The 21,973-nt window shown below is 39.4% G+C and overlaps 1 protein-coding gene across 1 annotated transcript in view; it reads left to right on the top strand.

Annotated features, from left to right (window-relative positions):
• sema3b (sema domain, immunoglobulin domain (Ig), short basic domain, secreted, (semaphorin) 3B) overlaps positions 1-21,973 on the top strand; it is a 97,621-nt gene that overhangs the window by 64,963 nt on the left and 10,685 nt on the right. Inside the window, exons 5-14 of the mRNA XM_049486030.1 lie at positions 7,944-8,063; positions 8,767-8,860; positions 10,246-10,365; positions 12,899-13,041; positions 13,208-13,322; positions 15,539-15,608; positions 15,788-15,932; positions 16,942-17,161; positions 18,255-18,343; positions 21,330-21,371. Coding sequence (XP_049341987.1) covers positions 7,944-8,063; positions 8,767-8,860; positions 10,246-10,365; positions 12,899-13,041; positions 13,208-13,322; positions 15,539-15,608; positions 15,788-15,932; positions 16,942-17,161; positions 18,255-18,343; positions 21,330-21,371 — 1,158 coding nt within the window. The remainder of the gene's footprint in view (positions 1-7,943; positions 8,064-8,766; positions 8,861-10,245; positions 10,366-12,898; positions 13,042-13,207; positions 13,323-15,538; positions 15,609-15,787; positions 15,933-16,941; positions 17,162-18,254; positions 18,344-21,329; positions 21,372-21,973) is intronic.

Here is a 21,973-nt window from a genome sequence, read left to right as displayed (position 1 = left end):
AAAGAAGAAAGTCGTCACTGGTGTACTAAGTAACAAATAGACAGGTAGACAGAGAGAAAACAACACCTCAAATTTAGTGTGTTTTCATTATTTTAAAATCTCCTGCATTGTATTATGATTTAATACTAAAGTCATCCAAACTATGAAGAAGATGGACACATTTTTACTTTCTTCAAAGTTTTGCACATCTCTGCTGGATTTTCTCAGTCAGTTTTATGAGGTAGAGTCTCCTGGAATTCAGGCTTTCAGTTAACAGCTGTGCTGAACTCATCAAGAGTTAATTACTTGAATTTCTTGTCTCTTAATAAAGTGTTTGAGAGCATCAGTTAAAGTAAAGTAGTGAAGAGGTAGAGTTACAGGTATACAGTGAATAGAGAATATTTGAGTAATGTTCTGATCCAGATTATGAGAAGCAACAACTACTCAACTAAATAAAGAAACAAATGCAGATAAGAACATTTAAATGCCACATTACTAATCATTAAGACAAATGATTTGATGGTGTTTCTTTTAATATACACTAAGAACAAACAGCTAAAACTCTGATAATAATAATAATGAGGTCAGTAGGGTCCAGTGGTTTAGAGCCGGGTCAGCTGATCAGCTAAACCAGATCCATAAACACAAGAACTCCAGAGCCCAGAATAGAAACGATTCTGTTCCTGAAGTAGACGCTCTAATCTTATCCTGAAGAACCTTGAGAGAGCAGACAGACTGCAGAATCTCTCAGAGATACGGGTCCACCTACAGACATAACACACACTGAGAGAGACAGACAGAGAGAGAGAGAGAGAGAGAGAGAGAGAGAGAGAGAGAGAGACCTTAGTAACCTGTTTGTATATGTAAACTCTTTATGTGTATATTTATGTTAACTGATTTGTTGTTTTTTTATGAATTGATTGATTGATTGATACTTTGGCAACACTAATTTACTATGGTCTTTCTAATAAAGCTTTATTGAATTGAATTGAGAGAGAGAGAAAGAGAGAGAGAGAGACAGACAAAGAGACACAAAGAGAGACAGACAGAGCGACCGAGAAAGACAAAGAGAGAGTCACAGATAGAGATAGACACAGAGAAAGACAGTGAGAGAGACAGACAGAGACACAGAGGTAGAGAGAGAGACAGACAAACACAAAGAGTTACAGACAGAGAGAGAGACAGAGGTAGAGAGACAGATAGAGAGACAAACAGACAGAGACAAAGAGAGCGAGAGACAGACAGACACAAAGAGAGACAGACAGAGAGAGACACAGAGAGAGAGAGAGGTGTCCAGTTAATTACAATGATACTTAATGTCTAATTAAGCTTAGTGAATTGTTTTTGTATATGTGAACTGTTTATTAACTGTTGATTAATTTATGTTAACTAATTAATTGCCATTTCAAGTAATTAATCATTTAATTAATTGGTTATTTGATTATTTAATTAATTAATGCTTTGGCAACACTGTAATTCACTATGGTCATTCTAATAAAGCTTTATTGAACTGAATCGAGAGAGAGAGACACAGAGAGAGACAGACAGACAGGGACACATAGAGAGAGAAGAGAGAGACAGACAGAAAGACAGAGAAAGACAGACAGAGACACAAAGAGAGACAGACAGAGACAGAGAGAGACAGACAGAGACACAGAGTTACAGACAGAAAGACAGAGGTAGAGAGACAGACAGACACAATGAGAGACAGACAAACAGACAGACAGAGAGACAGATATAGATAGACACTGATAGACAGAGAAAGGCAGAGAGAAACACTTAGAAAAAGATAGATAGATAGATAGATAGATAGATAGATAGATAGATAGATAGATAGATAGATAGATAGATAGATAGATACTTTATTGATCCCCGGGGGGAAATTCTTGAATATGGTAGAACTATAAAAAGTGTTCTAGGCATCAGCAAGTCTGAGAGTGTGTCCATAGCTGGGGTTGTGTCCATGGTGTGGCCAGAGTGGCCGGAATGAAAAAGTTTCACAGAGTCTTTAGTTTGCTGTGCTGAGAGGAGTTGAACAGTCTTATGGCCTGAGGAACAAAAGACTTTCGGAGTCTGTCTGTGGAGCAGGACTGGGACAGCAGTCTGCCGCTGAATGAGCTCCTCTGCCTGGTGATGGTGCTGTGCAGAGGGTGGTGAACATTGTCCATGATGTTCAGCAGCTTACTGAGGGCTCTCCTCTCTGCCAGTGGTGTTAAGGACTCCAGCTCTAATCCCAGCACAGAACCAGCTTTCCTCACCAGCCTGTCCAGTCGTCCAGCATCCCTCTTGCTGATGCTGCCTCCCCAACACACAACAGTGTAAAAGAGGACGCTGGCTACCACAGACTGGTAGAACATCAGGAGGAGTTTCTGGCAGATGTTGAAAGCCCTGAGCCTTCTGAGGAAGTACAGTCTGCTCTGAGCCTTCCTGTAGAGGGAGTCAGTGTTCACTGACCAGTCCAGCCTGTCGTCCAGGTGCACACCAAGGTATTTGTAGGATTTGACCACCTCCACGTCGACCCCCTCGATGGAGATTGGCTGCTGAGCAGAGGGCCTGGACCTCCTGAAGTCTATGCACATCTCCTTGGTTTTGGAGATGTTCAGCTGCAGATGGTTCATCTTGCACCACACCACAAAATCCTCAACCAGGGTTCTGTACTCCCTCTCATCACCATTACGCACACACCCCACAATTGCAGTGTCGTCAGAGAACTTCTGCATGTGGCATGACTCTGAGTGGTATTTGAAGTCTGATGTGTACAGTGTGAACAGGACTGGAGAGAGAACAGTCCCCTGTGGTGCTCCTGTGCTGCTGATCACTGTGTCAGAGGAGCAGTCCCTGATCCTGACATGTTGTGGTCTCCCAGTAAGGTAGTCAGTGATCCAGGTGACCAGGTGCATATCCACCTCCATCTCCATCAGCTTCTCTCTCAGTAGTAGGGGCTGGATGGTGTTGAAGGCACTGGAGAAGTCGAAGAACATGACCCTCACAGCACCTCCCCCCTTGTCCAGATGAGAGTGAGCTCTGTGCAGGAGATAGAGGATGGCATCTTCCACTCCCACCTTTTCCCGGTACGCAAACTGCAGTGGGCCCTCAGCATGGTGGACCTGAGGTCTGAGTTGGTCCAGCAGCAGTCGCTCCATGGTCTTCATCACATGAGATGTCAAAGCAACAGGCCTGTAGTCATTCAGCTCCTTCGGGTGTGCCTTCTTGGGAACAGGAATGAGACAGGTTGTCTTCCACGTGGCAGGAACTCTCCCTAGACGCAGACTGAGGTTAAAAACATGTTGGAGGGGCTCACCCAGTTGAACAGCACATGCCTTGAGCATTCTGGGGCACACTCTGTCCGGGCCAGCTGCCTTCCTGGGGTGAAGTCTCCTCAGCTGTCTCCTGACCTGGTCAGCAGTAAAGGTTGGTGGACTGGAGGAGATGATTTGTCTGCCAATTGATAGTGTTGATGGTGGTGATGACGAAGATGGTGGAGGTGAGGGTGATGATGGTGCTGATGAAGATGGTAGAGGTGAGGGTGATTGTGCTGATGGTGATGAAGATGATGATGGAGGTGAGGGTGGTGGTGATGATGATGACGGTGATGATGTTGATGAAGATGGAGGTGAGGGTAATGGTGGTGGTGATGAAGATGGTGGAGTTGGAGTTGAAGGTGATGGAGATGGTGGTGATGATGGTAGAGATGGAGAAGATGTTGGTGATGCTGCAGGAGGGTAGGAGGAGGGGGCAGCAGGAGCAGGACAGTCAAACCTGTTGTAAAAGTTGTTGAACTGGTTTGCTCTGTCCACACCGCCATCTACTGGGTTGCCGTTGTTGTTCTTGCACCCAGTGATGGTTTTCATTGCACCCCAGACTTCCTTCATGTTGTTGTCTTGCAGCTTTCTTTCCACCTTCTTCCTGTAAGACTCCTTGGCCTCTTTAAGACGTACCTTGAGTTCCCCCTGTACGCGCTTCAGCTCTACCAAGTTTCCGTCTTTGAACGCCCTCTTCTTTTGGTTGAGGAGGTCCTTGACGGAGCTGGTAATCCAGGGTTTGTTGTTTGGAAAGCAGCGTACAGTCTTTGTGGGAACAGCAACATCCATACAGAAATTCAAGTAGTCCGTAACACAGTGAGTCACCCCCTCAATGTCCTCACCATGTGGGTGCAGCAGCACGCTCCAGTCAGTGGTGTCATAGCAGTCCCTTAGGGCTTCTTCTGCTTCAGGAGACCAGACTCTGAATGAGCGTGTGGTAGTGGGCTGCCTCAGTACCAGTGGTTTGTACTGAGGCTGCAGGAACACCAGATTGTGATCTGATTTCCCCAGCGGTGGTAGTGGAATAGCCCTGTATGCATCCTTCACATTAGCATACAGCAAGTCTATGGTCCTGTTTCTCCTGGTGGGACAGTCCACAAACTGGAAAAAGGCAGGCAGGGTAGAGTCCAGCGTTACGTGATTAAAGTCACCAGTGATCACATAGAAGGCGTCAGGGTGCTGTGTCTGCAGCGCTGCGACATACAGAAAGAGAAAGACAGTAAACTGAAAAACAGAGAAAAAAAAGACAAAGAGAGAGAGAGAGAGAGAGAGAAAGAGCTAGATACACAAAGAGATAGATACAGATAGATACAGATATAGATAGATAGATAGATAGATAGAGTTAGATAGAGCACTGTAAACTCAATGAAGGCAGTTTGAGACAAATGCTTGGTCTGAGAGAAGAGGGCAGATCTAAAGATGGAGTTGGTGAGTTTGGCTCCGCCTCTAATCTCTACTGCACAGAATCTGGTTCCATATTTTTATTTCTAATCTTTATTTATAAAGAAATAAAGAAGGGAACAGAATGGTGGCATCTATGTTTATATACGTTTATCGGATGAAGGCAGTGTGAAGATGGATAAAGTTCTTTATTTCTGTTCTATCAGAGAGAATTCAATTTTCCATCCCTCTGTTTTTGCTACCATATTAAAAAAAGCATACCCCCCCCCCCTCTCTCTTTTTCTCTCTCTTTTCTCTGTGTGAGAAGAATAGATCATGCTTAAGGTCAGTCCTGCCATCTCCTGAGGTTTAGGACAGTAGCTGATGGTAGTAAGACAGATGTTTTGGCCTGTGTGTGTGAGTGTGTGTTCTGACCCCACTTTAACAGATGTTGGGGTTCAGTGGTGAGCTGGAGGTAATGTTCCTCACAGCTAAATGATGAACGAGGGATGCGTCTCTCTGTAAAAGAGGAGAGGACGGAGGGATAATTACAGTACAGACAGCTGCTGCTGAAATCAGACACCAGCACAGATAGAGAGATACAGGAGGAGCACTTATCCTCTATAGACCTATAGAGTTTAGGAGGGGGGTGTAGAAGAAGAAAATGACCCTTCTCTCCTTTTTTCCTTCTTTTCTTTTCTTCTCTTCTATTTTATTTCATTTGTTCCCATTTCTTACCAGAGAGTAATGATGAAAGAAGTTGATAATTAATAATAATATAATGATATATTTAAGTGATGACAATAGTAGAGTGAAAATGGTTCCAATCTTCATCCTTTCTTTTCTTTTCTTTTACTCGTCTTCTTTATCTTCTTTTGTTTTCTTTTTTGACATATTCTGGTTTGATTTCTGTTCTTTTCCTTCCTTCTCTCTACTTTTACTGTCTTCTTTTCTCTTTATTGATTAATCATCTCTTCCTTTGCTACTGTACTGTTTTTTCTTGTTTTCTTATATTTTTTATTCTACCTTTTCTTAATATTTCTCCTCTTTCTTTTTATTGATTAATTCTTTTTTCTTTTGCTACTTTACTTGTTTTCTAGTTTTATTTCATTTTCTTTCTTCTCTCAGTATTTCTTCTTTTTCTCTTCTTTTTACTCATTTTATTTTCCTTCTTTACTTCTACCCTGCTGTCCTTTTCTTCTTTTCTGTATTTCTCCTTTCTTTTTAGATTAATCATCTCTTCCTTCACTACTTATTTTTTCTAGTTTTCTTTCGTTTTTTATTCGACCTTTCATTTCCTTGCCTCACTCAATATTTCTATTTTCTTTATTTTACCAGTAATTTTATTGTCCAGTAATTATCCTCCCTTTTTTGTCTCTTAACCACTTTTCTGTTCTGCTCTCTTGTATCCTCTCTTCTTTTATTTTTTTGTTAATCTTTCTTAATTTCTCTTTTTTTTGGTTCTCCCCTTCCAACTTTTTTATCCTTCTTTTCATTCTCTACTTTTCTTATTTTCTCTTCCTTTCCTTCTGTTGTTCTTTTCTTTTTATTTCTCCCTATTTTCTCTTTTATTCTCCTTTCTGTTCTTTTTAACTCATGTCTTACTTTTTTCTCCTTCTTTCTAATTTTCTCTTCATTTCTCTGTATTATCTCCTCTTCTCTTTGTGTCTCTCCATCTCTGATCTGTGATGTTGTTGGTAGAGTTGGAGGGTAGTGATTAACTCTGGGTTTTAGCGGCTGCTACATATTTTCCTCCTGAAACTCTCCCACAGTCCTCCCTCCATCCTCCCATCCATCCCCTATTCATCCCTCCATCTCTCTCTCTCTCTCCGCTGTGGAATCCGGACGTTCCGATGCTCTCTTGTTGTCGTAGAGATTCGGGAGCTCTGGGAAACGTGGCACGCTCCACTGAGTGCCGTCACAAGCTATTATACGAGTGTGTGTGTGTGTGTGTGTGTGTGAGTGTGTGAGTGTGTGTGAGAGAGTGTGTGTGTGTGTGTGTGTGTGTGTGTGTGTGTGTGTACTGAGAGATTACAGATGGTTCTGGAATCACAGGGAGCACAGAAGGTCGGTGTCGGACTGTCGTCAGGAATACGCAGCACTGTGACGTTACATTACCCATAGTTCCCTGAACTAATAAAAACAAACTCACATACCAATACAAACCCCTCCAATCTGTGTGTGTGTGTGTATGCGAGTCCATGAATGCATTTGCATATGTGTGTGTACACACTATATTGTGTGCGCAAGTCCATGAGTGTGTGTTACTATGTGTGTATTACTGTGTGTGAATGTGTGTTACTATCTGAAGGGTGTGTGTTACTGTTTTAGTGTGTTTGTGTGTGTATATGCATGCCTGTTACTGTGTGTATGTGTGTGTGTGTGTTTGTGAGTCTGTTTCTGTGTGTAGGATGTGTTTTACTGTGGGTGTTAGTGTGTAACTGTGTGTTAAATGTGTGTTTCTATGCATATGATGTGTGTAACAGTGTGTACAATGTGTGTTACTGTGTTAGTGTGTGTATGCGAGTCTGTTGCTGTGCGTGTGTTTGTTTGTGAGTCTCTTACTGTGTGTAGGATGTGTGTTACTATGTGTAGGATGTGTCTTACTGTGAGTGTTAGTGTGTTATTTTGTGTTAAAAGTGTGTTTGTACACACAGTTACACACATCATATGGATACAATGTGTGTAAAATGTAAAATGTTACTGTGTTAGTGTTACCATGTGTACAATGTGTTTCTATATGTAGAATGTGTTACTTTGTGCACAATGTGTGTTAGTGTGTGTCGCATTTTGTTTTATGTGTACAATGTGTGTTACTGTGTGTGTGTGTGTGCCTGCACAGAAGTGAGTCCGTAAGCCTGTGTGTTACTGTGTTTGAGTTGTAGTGTGTGTGTGTGTGTGTGTGTGTGTGTGATATTATTCAATATTAAATTTACAATGCAAAAACTCATAGTAAGAAAGAAACACACTGAATGAGAAATGGCATACTCAAACCTTTGACTGGGACTGGGTGTGTGTGTGACTGTGTATACCCAGTAGTGTGTGTGTGTGAGTCCATGAGCTTGTGTTACTGTGTGTTACTATGTGTGTGTGCGTGTGTGTGTGTGTGTGTCCTTGGCAAGAAGTTATTGACAGACAAACCAGATGGTGGCTCCCTCTTCTGTGAACTGTGTGAAGTATGTGAAAAATTCATGTCATAAAGATTGATCCGTTCTGTGTGTGTATGTGTGCGTGTGTGTGCGTGTGTGTGTGTGTGCGTGTGTGTGTGTGTGTGTGTTACAGACGGACTGTGTTAACTACGTGAAGGTGCTGCATCACTTTAACCGGACTCACCTGTACGCCTGCGGGACGGGAGCCTTCCACCCTACCTGCGCTTACGTGGAGGTCGGCCAGAAGGTGGAGGTAGGCCTGAGTGTGTGTGTGTGTGTGTGTGTGTGAGTGAGAAAGAAAGAGAGAGAGCGAGAGAGAGCGAGAGAAAAAGAAAGAGAGAGAGAGAGAGACATGGCTGCAACTTCCTGGGGCTTTACAACTGTGAGGATGAATCCAGTTTTCCATTGGCAGATACTCTGTTATCCTGTTAAAACACTACGTCTCTCCCTCTCTCTTTCCCTCTCTCTCTCTCTCTCTCTCACTCTCCTTTCATCTCTCCCTTCCCTCTCTCGTCTCTCTCACTCTCATTCATTCCTCCCTTCCTCTCTCTCTCACTCTCCCTCTTTTTTACTCTCTCTTTCCTTATCTATTTCATCCCCCCCTCTTTCCTTCCCTCTCTCCCTCACTCTCTCACTCTCCTTTCAACCCTCCCTACCTCTCTCACTCTTTCCTTCCCTTCCCTCACTCTCACTCGCTCCCTTTTTCACTCTCTAACCTTCTATCTTCTTTTGTGCTCTCTTTCCCTCCCTTTCTCTTTATTTCTCTCCCACCCTTTCTCTATATATATGAATAAACTACTGCAACAAAATTAATATTAAATATTATTCAGTGATATTATTGCATGTGATATTATAAGACACAATCCTTACCTGAGATTTTCACAAGCATGTGATGATACTAATAATTCATAATAACTCTCTCTCCCTCTCTCATTCCCCTCTCTCGCTCTCTGTAGGATCATGTGTTCCGGATTGACCCGTCTCTAGTGGAGGATGGTAAAGGGAAGAGTCCGTATGACCCTCGACACACACCAGCCTCTGTTCTTATTGGTCCGTATTACGCATTATAACCACCTGCTTGTATTTACACAATTTTCCAGCTCCACTGATCATTTATCATTTATACTCTGTAATTTTACAGAGATACAGCTATTATTATTATTATTATTATTATTATTATTATTATTATAAGGGTGGTGGATCATTATTCTCAGCACTGCAGTGATTAGCGCTGATTAGCATGGTGGTGGTGTCTAGTCCTTCATCTGTCCCCACAGGACAGTGTTGTCTGGGTGTTTCTGGTCTCAGTTCAGCAGAAACACTGAAGTGTTTAAGAACACCAGCAGCACTGCTGTATCTGATCCACACTCAATGTACCACCAGCATAACACAACACTAATGCTAATCACACTAATCATTGACGAACAGGAGAATTAAATTATGCAATCACGCACTATGCAATTTTTTTTTTACACTTATTGTACTTTAATTCTTATCCTAGATTAATCCAGACAGATTACAGATTACTGTTTTTTTATTTTGATTTTAAGCATTAAAACACCATGAATAGAACTGGTTGAAAATGTTTTTATAGTAAAATAATTTTTTATTATAACCTGAAATATGGTGCAATATCACCCACCCCTAATTATCACATCAGGGTTCTACTTTTTTGTCGTTTTTAGCAAAAGAAAAATTCACACTGTTCTCATTTCCCATTATATATCTACTAGAGACAGATTATATCTGTCTAGTATCATTTATTTTACTTTAATCCTGTATATATAGAGATATTTGGAGTGCACTACTAATATCACAACATTCTGGATCATTGACTTTTGATACAAATCTGATAAAATCCTTAAATATAATATCTCAGTTAGCCATATCATATTGCATGCAATCATAAAAAAAAAAAAAAAAAAATCGAATTCAGTGTTTTTTCATATCGCCGAAAGTATCGTAAAAATACCCACAAAATATTGTGATATTATTTTAGAGCCATATCGCCCACCCCTAGTTACATCTGACAGAAATCAATTAATTAAACTAAATGTTAAGGTTAACCAAATAAAAATGACCACATGAATGAAAAATTCTCTTTTCACAGACTTTATTCTCAATCCTCTTAATATATCCCACTCCTACTGCCCCCCCCCCCCCTTCCTCCACTGCTGATCCCACTCATCACAATTCATTAGATCACTGGATCAGAACCAGAGAGAGGGGGTGGTGGAGAGAGATAAGAGAAAAAGGAGAGAGAGAGAAAAAGAGAGAAAGAGAGAGATAGAGAGAGAGAGAGAGGTTGATGAAGACTGAGGAGGTTTTGGATCATAGGTGCTGGAACTGGAAGTACACTAGAATAGGAATATAAGTGTGTGTGTGTGTGTGTGTGGTTTTACACTTGAGTAAACACTACCTATGTCGTCCCGCAGGTGATGAGCTGTACTCGGGCGTGGCCACTGACCTGATGGGGCGGGACTTCACAATTTTCCGCAGTCTGGGCCAGAAACCATCAATCCGAACTGAACAGCACGACTCTCGCTGGCTCAACGGTAAGTGTGTGTGTGTGTGTGTGTGTGTGTACACACTATACGGCCAATTGTTTGTGAATACTAGTGATGGACTTCCTCAACCTTCATTGTCTGCAGTAACTAGTAAAAGAAAATATTCACAAAAAAAACACGAGTCGATCAGGAAAAGCACCGTGTCTACATCAATCAGTTTAATTAGTATTCATGGCCCCGCCCACCTCGGCTCGGGACCGCCCACAGGCAGAGCTGAAGCTGGGCGGTGACGCCGTGTCGTCAGACAGGAGGAGCTAACAGCGCTAGAAACAGCATGCAGTTCATTCCTGTGTTATTTGTGCGAATAACACATCAGTGTTTATATACTTTACCCAGTAATTCAGAGCTAAGAAACAAATGGTTAGAATTAGTCTATGGAGGAAAAACACCACCAGCCAAGTACAATTGAGATAGGTAGTGAAAAGAAGTTAAAAGTCCACCCCAGGATTTTGTTCAAACTAATGAGGCTCAGCCAACAAAACTCAGCCCCGGGGTTGATTTTTACTTTCTGGATCTGGACTACCCACCTCTGTGTGTGAGTAACTATAGGTTTAAATAGGATCTCCGGTGGATTTGGTGTTTTACTCTGAGAGACTCTAAGACTAGGTCAGTATAGGCTGAACTGCACTTCGCAGGGCATTATTACACATGTTGTAAAGTAACATATGACACTGAAAAAAGACTGTTATTAGTGTAAAAATGTCTTTATTTTAAAACGATTCTAACTGTTGTCCGTCTCGCTGCCTCCTGTTGTCGCAGTGCTGTTAGCCAATCAGAGGCGATATGTTATATGTTTGCATGTATGAATATTCATGAGCAAAAGCCGAAATCCTGTCGTTTCTCCCTATTCACTCCTTCACTGGACTAAAGCAGTGTTATACTGGATCACCAGAAAACTTTTTTTTTTTCACAAAAACCAAACAGCTCTAAACAGAAAGCCGAGCGGATTTCACTGGTCTGGAAAAACTTCATAAGAGATAAAAACAAAAACCACGGTCACAACAAAATACTTCTGCTGTCCCTGACCACCTCAAAATAAGCTTCCACCACTAGCAGCTCATAACAAGATACACCACAGCTGGAATTTTACTGAACTTTCAGAACAGCTAATTTTTAAATCACTATGATCTGTTGTGTTATGAAACACTCATTTCATTTGCTTAACTATCGTAATTTGTATTTGTTTGGTATATTCTAACTAGCATTTATACTGAGCTCTATTTACCTCTGAGGTCGGATGTCAGACGGCGTGTTGGTTAAACATTTAGATCATTCTGAACTCTGGGTGTGTGAAGATCTCCTGACTTGTGGGGGATTCCAGCTGAAATCTCAACTTAAAACTCTGATTTTATAACATCTGATTTCACAACTCCAAGCACTGTCTCATTTTCTTAGGTTGCCACAGCTTTCCACACAACATTTTGTCAGTACTACATCTATCTATCTATCTATCTGTCTGTCTGTCTGTCTCTATCTGTCTATCTATGTCTATCTATCTATGTCTATATATATATATATATATATATATGCATCAATACCTGTCTGACTATATCTATATTTATCTGTCTGTCTGTCTATCTAGATCTGTCTGTCTATATCTATATCTATATCTGTCTTTCTGTGTATATATCTGTCTGTCTGTCTATTTATATATCTGTCTGTCTGTATCCGTCTTTCTATCTGTCTATCTATATCTGTCTGTCTATCTGTCTGTTTATATCTATATCTATCTGTCTATATCTGTATCTCTATCTGTCTATATATTTATCTATATCTATCTCTATCTGTCTGTATCTGTCTATATATTTATCTATATCTATCTGTCTATCTATCTCTATCTGTCTATATATTTATCTCTATCTGTCTATATATCTATATCTGTCTTTATAAATCTATGTCTGTCTTTATATATCTATGTCTGTCTGTCTGTCTATCCATCTGTCTTTATCTGTCTATCTGTCTATCTGTCTCTATCTGTCTATATCTGTCTATATTTATCTATCTCTATCTGTCTGTATCTGTCTATATATTTATCTATATCTATCTGTCTATCTATCTCTATCTGTCTATCTATCTCTATCTGTCTATATCTGTCTATATATCTATCTCTATCTGTCTGTATCTGTCTATATATTTATCTATATCTATCTGTCTATATATTTATCTCTATCTGTCTATATATCTATATCTGTCTTTATATATCTATGTCTGTCTGTCTGTCTATCCATCTGTCTTTATCTGTCTATCTATATATCTATCTCTATCTGTCTATATCTGTCTCTAACTTTTCATATTTACTCAGGTTAAATTTGTCTTATATGAAACTTTGTTTAACAATCTAAAACATGTAAGTATAACAAAAAGCAAAAAAAGAGGGCAAATACTTTTTTGCACAGTATTGTAAATATATTTTCACATGGGTTCCAAAGTTGTACCGTTCGTCCTACGAGTGTTGTGTGATCTTACAGTGAAAAGCTCTGATTTATCTGATGTTTTTGTGTGTTTGCTGTGTGTTTTTCAGAGCCGAAGTTCGTCGGAGCGTTTGCGGTTCCAGAAAGTGAGAATCATGATGACGATAAAGTTTTCTTCTTCTTCAGAGAAACCGCTGTGGAAGCTCAGGGCTTCGGCAAGGTGACCTACGCTCGGATTGGTCAGCTGTGCCGGGTAAGCAGCTTCACCGCGGCTTCAGCCGAGCTCAGCGCTGATAGGCTAATTACAATCGATCTGGTCACGGACGAGTTCTTAAAAAGAGACGAGACAACAAAAAGAAGATTCTGCTGCGAGAAATCCATTAATGAAGTGTGTGTGTGTGTGTGTGTGTGTGTTGTAGAATGATATGGGAGGACAGCGCAGTTTAGTGAACAAGTGGACAACGTTTCTGAAGACTCGACTCGTCTGCTCTGTGCCGGGAAATGACGGCAGCGAAACACACTTCGACGAGCTTAGTAAGAAACACACACATTACACACACACTACACACACACACACACTGTTAAAGGAGTGACCAATTGTGTAAAGTCGTTTTTAGCAGTATACCAAATATATGACACTCTTTTTCAAGACCACAGGGTCACAGTGTCTTTCTACATGGTTTTTTAACAGATGAGAAGCTACTCCCTGCATCAGTTAGAGTTAAATAACTTGGTAACACCTTACATTAAGTGTTGACCAACTAACATGAAGTAATGCATAAGTTACCATGAACAAAACATGAGATAACACATTAACAATGCTTTGGTAATGTTAAAGAAACACAGAACTACAGCATTAATTAATGTTACTTTCACATGAAATGTAATTGAACTAAATTTACAAGTGAAGCGTTTGTTAAGATGAATAATAAAATCATATACTTTATTAATAGTGTTAATTAATGTTGGGTAAACAGGTAACAACTGCATTAGTTAATATTCTTGTTATTTGCTTACGTACTGCAGTTATGCATACAGTAAACAGTTCAAGTTTTCAAGGTTTTATAACTGAAGTTTAAAAGCTTAAAACATTATGTCTGCAGTGCTGAAACACTTGATATAGCTCTGTGTTTAAGGACACAAGTTCATATTTCTGTATAAAACTGATCAGACATTTATAGACTGATTTTCATCAGTTGCTCCATATGAATTCATTCATACTGGACTCACTTTAAGTGCGTATTCTCCTCTATAGAGATTCTCTGGCATGGCATTGGTAGTTATCGTATATATTTAGATTTGGTGAGTTCTTGTGATAAACTTGTTTCTGGAGAGCTGCGAGGTGAGTCCCTACAAAGCCCCTGAAGGGACGTGGTGTATTTTTTTTTTTTAAGTAGAAAGTGGTGAGCACCACATACTAAGTGGTGAGCACCACTTACTACGTCGTGAGCACCACTTACTAAGTCGTGAGCACCACTTACTAAGTCGTGAGCACCACATACTAAGTGTGAGCACCACTTACTAAGTCGTGAGCACCACATACTATGTCGTGAGCACCAGCTAATGGTATCTAGCAAGCTATAGTTTAAACTGCCATATGTTCCACAATGTAATGTTGTGATTAACTAGCTAGGTTAGCTAATATTACTACTTTATTTCAGTGGGGAATGTTTTAGCTAATGTTAGCTAGGTTAGCTAATGTTAACTACTTTATCTCAGTGGGGAATGTTTTAGCTAACGTTAGCTAGGTTAGCTAATGGTAACTACTTTATTTCAGTGGGGAATGTTTTAGCTAATGTTAGCTAGGTTAGCTAATGTTACTACTTTATCTCAGTGGGGAATGTTTTAGCTAATGTTAGCTAGGTTAGCTAATGTAACTACTTTATCTCAGTGGGGAATGTTTTAGCTAATGTTAGCTAGGTTAGCTAATGTAACTACTTTATCTCAGTGGGGAATGTTTTAGCTAATGTTAGCTAGGTTAGCTAATGTAACTACTTTATTTCAGTGTAAAATGTTTTAGCTAACGTTAGCTAGGTTAGCTAATGTAACTACTTTATCTCAGTGGGGAATGTTTTAGCTAATGTTAGCTAGGTTAGCTAATTTTACTACTTTATCTCAGTGGGGAATGTTTTAGCTAATGTTAGCTAGGTAAGCTAATGTAACTACTTTATTTCAGTGGGGAAAGTTTTAACTAATGTTAGCTAGGTAAGCTAATGGTAACTACTTTATTTCAGTGGGGAATGTTTTAGCTAATGTTAGCTAGGTTAGCTAATGTAACTACTTTATTTCAGTGTAAAATGTTTTAGCTAATGTTAGCTAGGTTAGCAAGTGAATATACTAAGTGGTGCTCACCACATTTTACGTAAAAAAAAAATACCCCACGTCCCTTTAGGGGCTCCATAAGTCCCTGATTTCACACAGTGAAAAAACTTGTGTAATTTGTGATCCTGTGTCGCTGATCAGTCATGTGGTGTGAAAGTCTAAACAACTCGCGATTAAAGCACAACCAGTCTGAAAAAAGCTATGTAGTGTGAACCTGGCTTAAGGTGTCCAGATGCTGATCTTTTTTCGCCCATTTTTGGTCAATTTAAGGTGGAATTTAAGGTGGAATCCTGTAAAAATGCTACTTTACACACAAACCCATTAACCCCTATTACTCACATGCACATACCAAAGAGTCCCCAGTGTCAGTTAAAGCCTGACGACTCCAGGCCGTTTATCTGACCTTTGACCTTGGTATCGCCCTTCAGGGGACGTCTTCCTCCTGCAGACCCGGGACAGGAAGAACCCGCTGGTCTACACAGTCTTCTCCACATCCAGGTCAGAGGTTATCAGGGGGCATATATTCAGCATTGAGAAAATTCTCAGAGTGATTTATTTATTTAGTTTTATAATATTTTATTCACTGGATGCTCAAGGCATGTTTACTGAATCATATTTCAGAATATTTTTGTTTGCTGATGTGTATTAATAGCGTGTTTGTGTTTTGTGTATTGCAGTAGTGTATTCAGAGGCTCGGCCGTGTGTCTCTACACTATGAACGATATCCGCCGGGCGTTTCTGGGGCCTTTCGCCCATAAAGAGGGACCCAATTACCAGTGGGTTCCTTACCAGGGTAAAGTTCCTTACCCACGGCCTGGCATGGTGAGTTCACCAGTTACAGACTACCAACAAATACACATTATTGTTAAGGATTGACTTTATAGACAGCACAAAAAGTGAGGGAATTTGTGTACCACTTTAAAATAAGACTACCCTTATAAATGGTTTATAAATGGTTTATAAACTAGATTTTTAAGTATTATTGATACCTCCCACTGCTTACGTCCAACCATTTGGGTCTCACCACTATAAGAGGCACACTGCTGCTGCAGCTCAGCCAATCAGCTTTCCCTCCTGCCTGCCCCTAAACCCATACATCACCCAGTGCCCAGATTCTGTCTCTGTCCCCGTTATATGGAATTTGGCCTTCAATTCGAAGAAACTGGTACCAGGGCTCACTTCAAATATCCAATCAAATTAAATCAAATCAGATTTACTGTCACATCAAAGAGTACAGGTGTACAGCTGAGAGAAAAACTTAGGTAGAGTAGAAAATGTAAAATAAAATGATCAATATTACAAAGCCACACTGCTATATCGGTGCATTTAAAAATAAAAAAAAGAAAATATCATAAAAAATGATTAAAATGTGAAACTGGTGTATTCTATAGATGTATTACACACAGAGTGATCTATTTTAAGCATCTTTTATTGTTGATGGTTGTTTATGGTTTACAGCCAATTAAAAAACCCAAAAATCATATATATATTATATAATAAGACCAATTGGTACTTTAGGCAGTGTGCAAAGTCCTGCTGGAAAATGAAAGTTGCCAAAAGAGGCCCACACTGCCAAAAGAGGAAATAATTTTTACTGTTTACTGCGTAATTTCAAATGTGTATTTTAATTGTTTTCATGTAATTAATAATAATCTCAAAGGAAGAAAATAAATTAAAGAAATAAATAAAGAAAAACACTGAATAAGAAGGTGTGTCTAAACGTTTGGCTGCTGCTGGTGCTTTTTAATCTATATCTCAGCCTGTTCTCTGGAAGCAGAGTTTTGTAGGTAAGTAGTACATTTGTAATTTTCTCGGTTTGTTTTCCGCTCAGTGTCCCAGTAAGACGTTTGGAAGTTTCGAGTCTACGAAGGGTTTCCCGGATAATGTGATCCAGTTCGCTCGGCATCATCCGCTGATGTTTAACCCCGTAACTCCACTGGGGAACCGCCCGGTGTTCCTGCGCACCGGCATCCCCTACAGCTTCACACAGATCGCTGTGGACCGGGTCAACGCCGCCGACGGACACTACGACGTCATGTTCATCGGGACAGGTCCGAGAGACACACACACTACACACACACTATACACACTTTACACACTATACACACTATACACACTATACACAGATCAAGCACACACTGTCATTCAATGATATGTGCACGGTTGCATAAAAAAAAAAAAAAAAAAAAATTTCTCTAAAGTAAAGATTTTTCCTTATCTAAGAGAATCACTTGTGTGGCGCATAAATTCCCTTTAGACAATTCACTTAACTAAGAGGAAACTGTATTTAACTAAACGATAATTTACTGCAGTTACGGAGGTTTTATTACTTTATAGTTCCACTGTAACCATGGCAACAACTCAACAAAATAACCATTGACTGATTAACACTGTTAGAAAGCCTACAATCTAAAAAAAAAAAAAAAAAAAAAAAGGTACAATATAAGTACTTTTTTGTACCCAAAGGTACACTCTTCATAACTGTACCCTCAAAGGTACAATGTTGGTCTTTAGTACAAAGTAATTTTCAACAGCTATAATTACAAATTTGTACCATTTAACCTGCAACAAAAGCTACATTCAGTATACAGCATCACTGCACTGATAAACTAAATATATTTTAATTGCACATTTTTTATTTGAAAGCCAGACAATTTTGGATCATCAAGTTTTTGAGCCATATTCAGTTGATGATAATGTTCATAATCTTTATAATCTCTACTGGCACAAAAAAATGTAATGTTTGTTGCTGATCTGGTGTTGTGAACACAATGGCTCTGCTGTAGAGTAGACTCACTGAGTGAATCGGTTCACAAATCGAGTGCAAGTTGGAATCAATGATTCTAAACATTGTTTAGCCACGGGGAAACTCAGAGACAGAGCTCTCCTCAGACACTGGATTATACTTCAGAACTGAAAACTGAGGAATAAAGCAGTAAATACCATCCACAGAAACATACTGTGACAGAAACTCTAAAGAAGAGATTATTATCGAGTACCATTGCAGTTTTTTAGATCTTTCTGGACATATATATATATATATATATATATATATATATATATATATATATATATATATATATATGTGAGCTATATGGGTATAAGTCTTTTGGTTGTAATGTTAATGTCTCTCTCTGTTTGTAGATGTCGGCACAGTGCTGAAGGTGATCTCTGTGCCGAAGGGAAGCTGGAGCAACACAGAGCTGCTGCTGGAGGAGCTGCAGGTCTTTAAGGTACAGTGAAACTATACAGCATGATATATATATATATATATATATATATATATATATATATATATATATATATATATATATATATATATATATATATATATATAGGTGCTGGTCAACGAATTAGAATAATTTGAAATAGTGCAATCATGAAATTCTTTGAATGCATTTTTTGTGCAGAAAGCAAATCAGGTGTTCACCGCACCTGTCCTACTCGTTAGACTAATCACAGAACTCGTTACCTGGATTTACCTAAATTTGCTCAGCTGAGCTTTCCAAAAGGCCCATTTAGGCCATTTAACTGTGACACTGTTGTTTTATTGAATTAGAATAATGGAGAAACCGTTTCATTGAATTAGAATAATTTTTATTATAATTACAATCATCACTTTCTCAGTATTTTGTGGCTGCCCCCTTGGCTTGTATGACTGCCTGAAGTCTCCGCGGCATCGATTTGACCAGCTTGTCGCAAGTTTCCGCACTCACAGCTTCCCAGGCAGTGGCGATGTTCTGCTTCAGTTGGTGCAGCGTAGTAGGCTTTCTGTCGCGAATTTTCCGCTTGACGATGGCCCAAAGGTTTTCAATGACATTGAGGTCAGGCGAGTTGGCCGGCCATGCCAAAACTTCAAGCTGTTTTTTAGTGAACCAATCTTTGGTCGACTTTGCCGCATGAGCCGGTGCAAGATCCTGTTGAAATATGAAGTCTTCTTCGCCGAACTGTTCCTCAACAGTCGGAATCAGGAACGTTTCCAGAACATCTTGATATACGGCAGCATTGACAGTCTTCTTGAGGAAGCAGAGTTTCCCTACACCTCGAGCGGACATGCATCCCCAGACCATAACGCTCTGGGGAAACTTGACGGATCTTTTCACGCACTCATGGTTGTAGGTTTCGCCACCACGACGCCAGACACGAGGACCTTGGTCACCGAAGGAGATGCAGAGGCGTGATTCGTCACTGAAGACCACTTTCTGCCAGTCTTCAGCAGTCCAGTTCAGCAGTGTTCTTTGGCCCACTTCAGCCGTTTCTCCATTTGTTTCTTGTTCAGCATCGGTTTTACTGCTGGAACGCGAGATTTGAAGCCGAGTTCGCGCAGACGACGGTAAGTGGTTGATCTGGAGACGTCAGCGCCGGTCTGCTTGTTCCACAAGTCGGTGAGCTCGGAAGTGGACTTGAACCGGTTGCTGACTGCGATCTTTCTCAGCTGCTTGTTGTCGCGAGCAGAAGTTTTTCGGACGCCGGAACAGTTGGTGCGCTTGCTGCAGTTTTTCTTGAGAGCTTTGCAGACGGAAGACTGGCTGATGCCGAGCTGCTCAGCAATTTTAGTTTGGGTCAAGCCTTGTTGGCGAAGGGCTTGAATTTGAGCCACTATTCCGGTTGAGAGGTCGCGCTGCTTACCCATGATTGATTTTACAACTTAGAAATTCTACTCAACCCTGACTTTATACTGCACAGTGAACACTCTTCACAGAAAACAAAAATTCGAGCATTTATTCTAATTCAATGAAACGGTTTCTCCATTATTCTAATTCAATAAAACAACAGTGTCACAGTTAAATGGCCTAAACGGGCCTTTTGGAAAGCTCAGCTGAGCAATTTTTTTTCCAGGTAAGGAGTTCTGTGATTAGTCTAACGAGTAGGACAGGTGCGGTGAACACCTGATTTGCTTTCTGCACAAAAAATGCATTCAAAGAATTTCATGATTGCACTATTTCAAATTATTCTAATTCGTTGACCAGCACCTGTATATATTAATTTTTTTATTACATATAATTTGACAATAATAATAATAATAATAATAATAATAATATAGGTGGAAAAAAAAAGATTTTTTGGAAGATTTGCAGCACCACAATACCATTTACTGTTGTTACAATATCATAATTATGACTTTTAGTATGATACCCGATACTTTAATGATACCATGGCAAAAACCTAAAACATCAGAAGTTAATGAAATAAAAAGATTGAACATGGAACTTTTTCTTTTATTGTTGCTGATTATAGCTTACAGCCAAAAAGCTAACCTTACAGCACTTCATGCTTCCCTCTGCTGAAAACAACTTTTACGGAGATGCGGATTTCATTTTCCAGCAGGACTTGGCACACTGCCCACATTTCCAAAAGTACCAATTGGTCTTATATATAATATTCTAATTTTCTCAGACACTGATTTTTGGATTTTCATTGGCTGTAAGCTTCATAATCATCAACAATAAAATAAACAAACACTTAAAACAGATCACTCTGTGTTTAATACATCTATATAATATATGAGTTTCACATTTTGAATAAATTACTAAAATAAAATAACATTTCAATGATATTCTAATTCTAATTTTTGAGATGCACCTGTATATATTAACTATAGTATCTAAATCACATACTTTATACTTTTATCATTTTATAGTTGTATCTTGTTAAATGTTTTATATTTTCCTGATTAACCTTTTATAGCAAAATCCATTCTAATTTTTTTTATCTTGTATTTCAAGTATCTATTTTTGAATAGGGTAAATAATATTATAACCTGAAATATGGTGCTATATTACATACCCTTAATTATCTTCACATCAGGGTACTACTTTTTTTTACTGTTTTTAGCAAAAGAAAAATTCACACTGTTCTCATTTCGTTATCACGAAAATACCATTATATACTGTAATATTATATGTCAGGGCCCTACCGCCCACCCAAGTCACTTTAAGCTACATTTTTATGGCTGAAATTGTAACGTCTGAAAGAAAAGAAAGCATTACTTAAATAAAAGCAGGATAAACTGTTTTTAAAAGCCTTATTTTCAGTAGAAATGATGACTGAGCACGAGTCCCATTACTTTTTGAGCACACAGCACCTGAGCAGATCCTTTACATTAAACATTTAACAGCTTCTAGTCCAGTTTCATCTGCAAGAATTACTTCAAGGTGAGTCTTACTCTCTCTCTCTCTCTCTCTCTCTTCTCTTCTCTCTCTCTCTCTCTTTCTGCAGGACTCCTCATCGATCATCAACATGCAGATCTCCTCTAAACGGGTGAGTTGTTGGGTCTCTGGCTGCAGCTCTTTAATAATGTAGGATGCTACAGTAGCCTGTATGGAATAGATAATAAACCTCCTGCCTCTGAACTGCAGCTTCAGGAGTCCTTCCCCTCGACCTCTAATAAAATATATGTTGCTCTTAGTGCTGGGCGATTATGGCCAAAAAAAAATATCTTAATCTTTTTTTTTTCCACAAAAAAAATGGGTTTATTATTTGAATCGATTTTTTCCTACCCTACTAAAAATCAAACAGATGACAAATAAATTACAAAAAAAATAGATATACCTCTTTGGAGGAGCCTCCAGACGGCTCACAGAAGCTCATATGAGTCCTAGTACTTCAAGTCATATGTGTCCAGGCTCTCATGGATAAAGATAATTGGATTTAAGCTTTTTTTTTTCAAGTAAAAAGTGTGATGTGCAACAGTATTCAGTATATATATATTCAGTATAAGTATATCAATACTTAGTAGAGCCACTAGAGTGCTTTGGGTTTGTTTATTCCAGCTTTGCGCATCTAGAGACTGTATATATATATATATATATATATATATACCAATCCACCAGACTCCACATGTTAACCTTAACACTGAGATT

Source organism: Astyanax mexicanus, chromosome 12, assembly GCF_023375975.1.
Source record: "Astyanax mexicanus isolate ESR-SI-001 chromosome 12, AstMex3_surface, whole genome shotgun sequence".
NCBI lineage: Eukaryota > Metazoa > Chordata > Actinopteri > Characiformes > Acestrorhamphidae > Astyanax > Astyanax mexicanus.
Note: the sequence above shows the minus strand (reverse complement) of the source record. Positions and strands in the feature narration are given on the sequence as shown.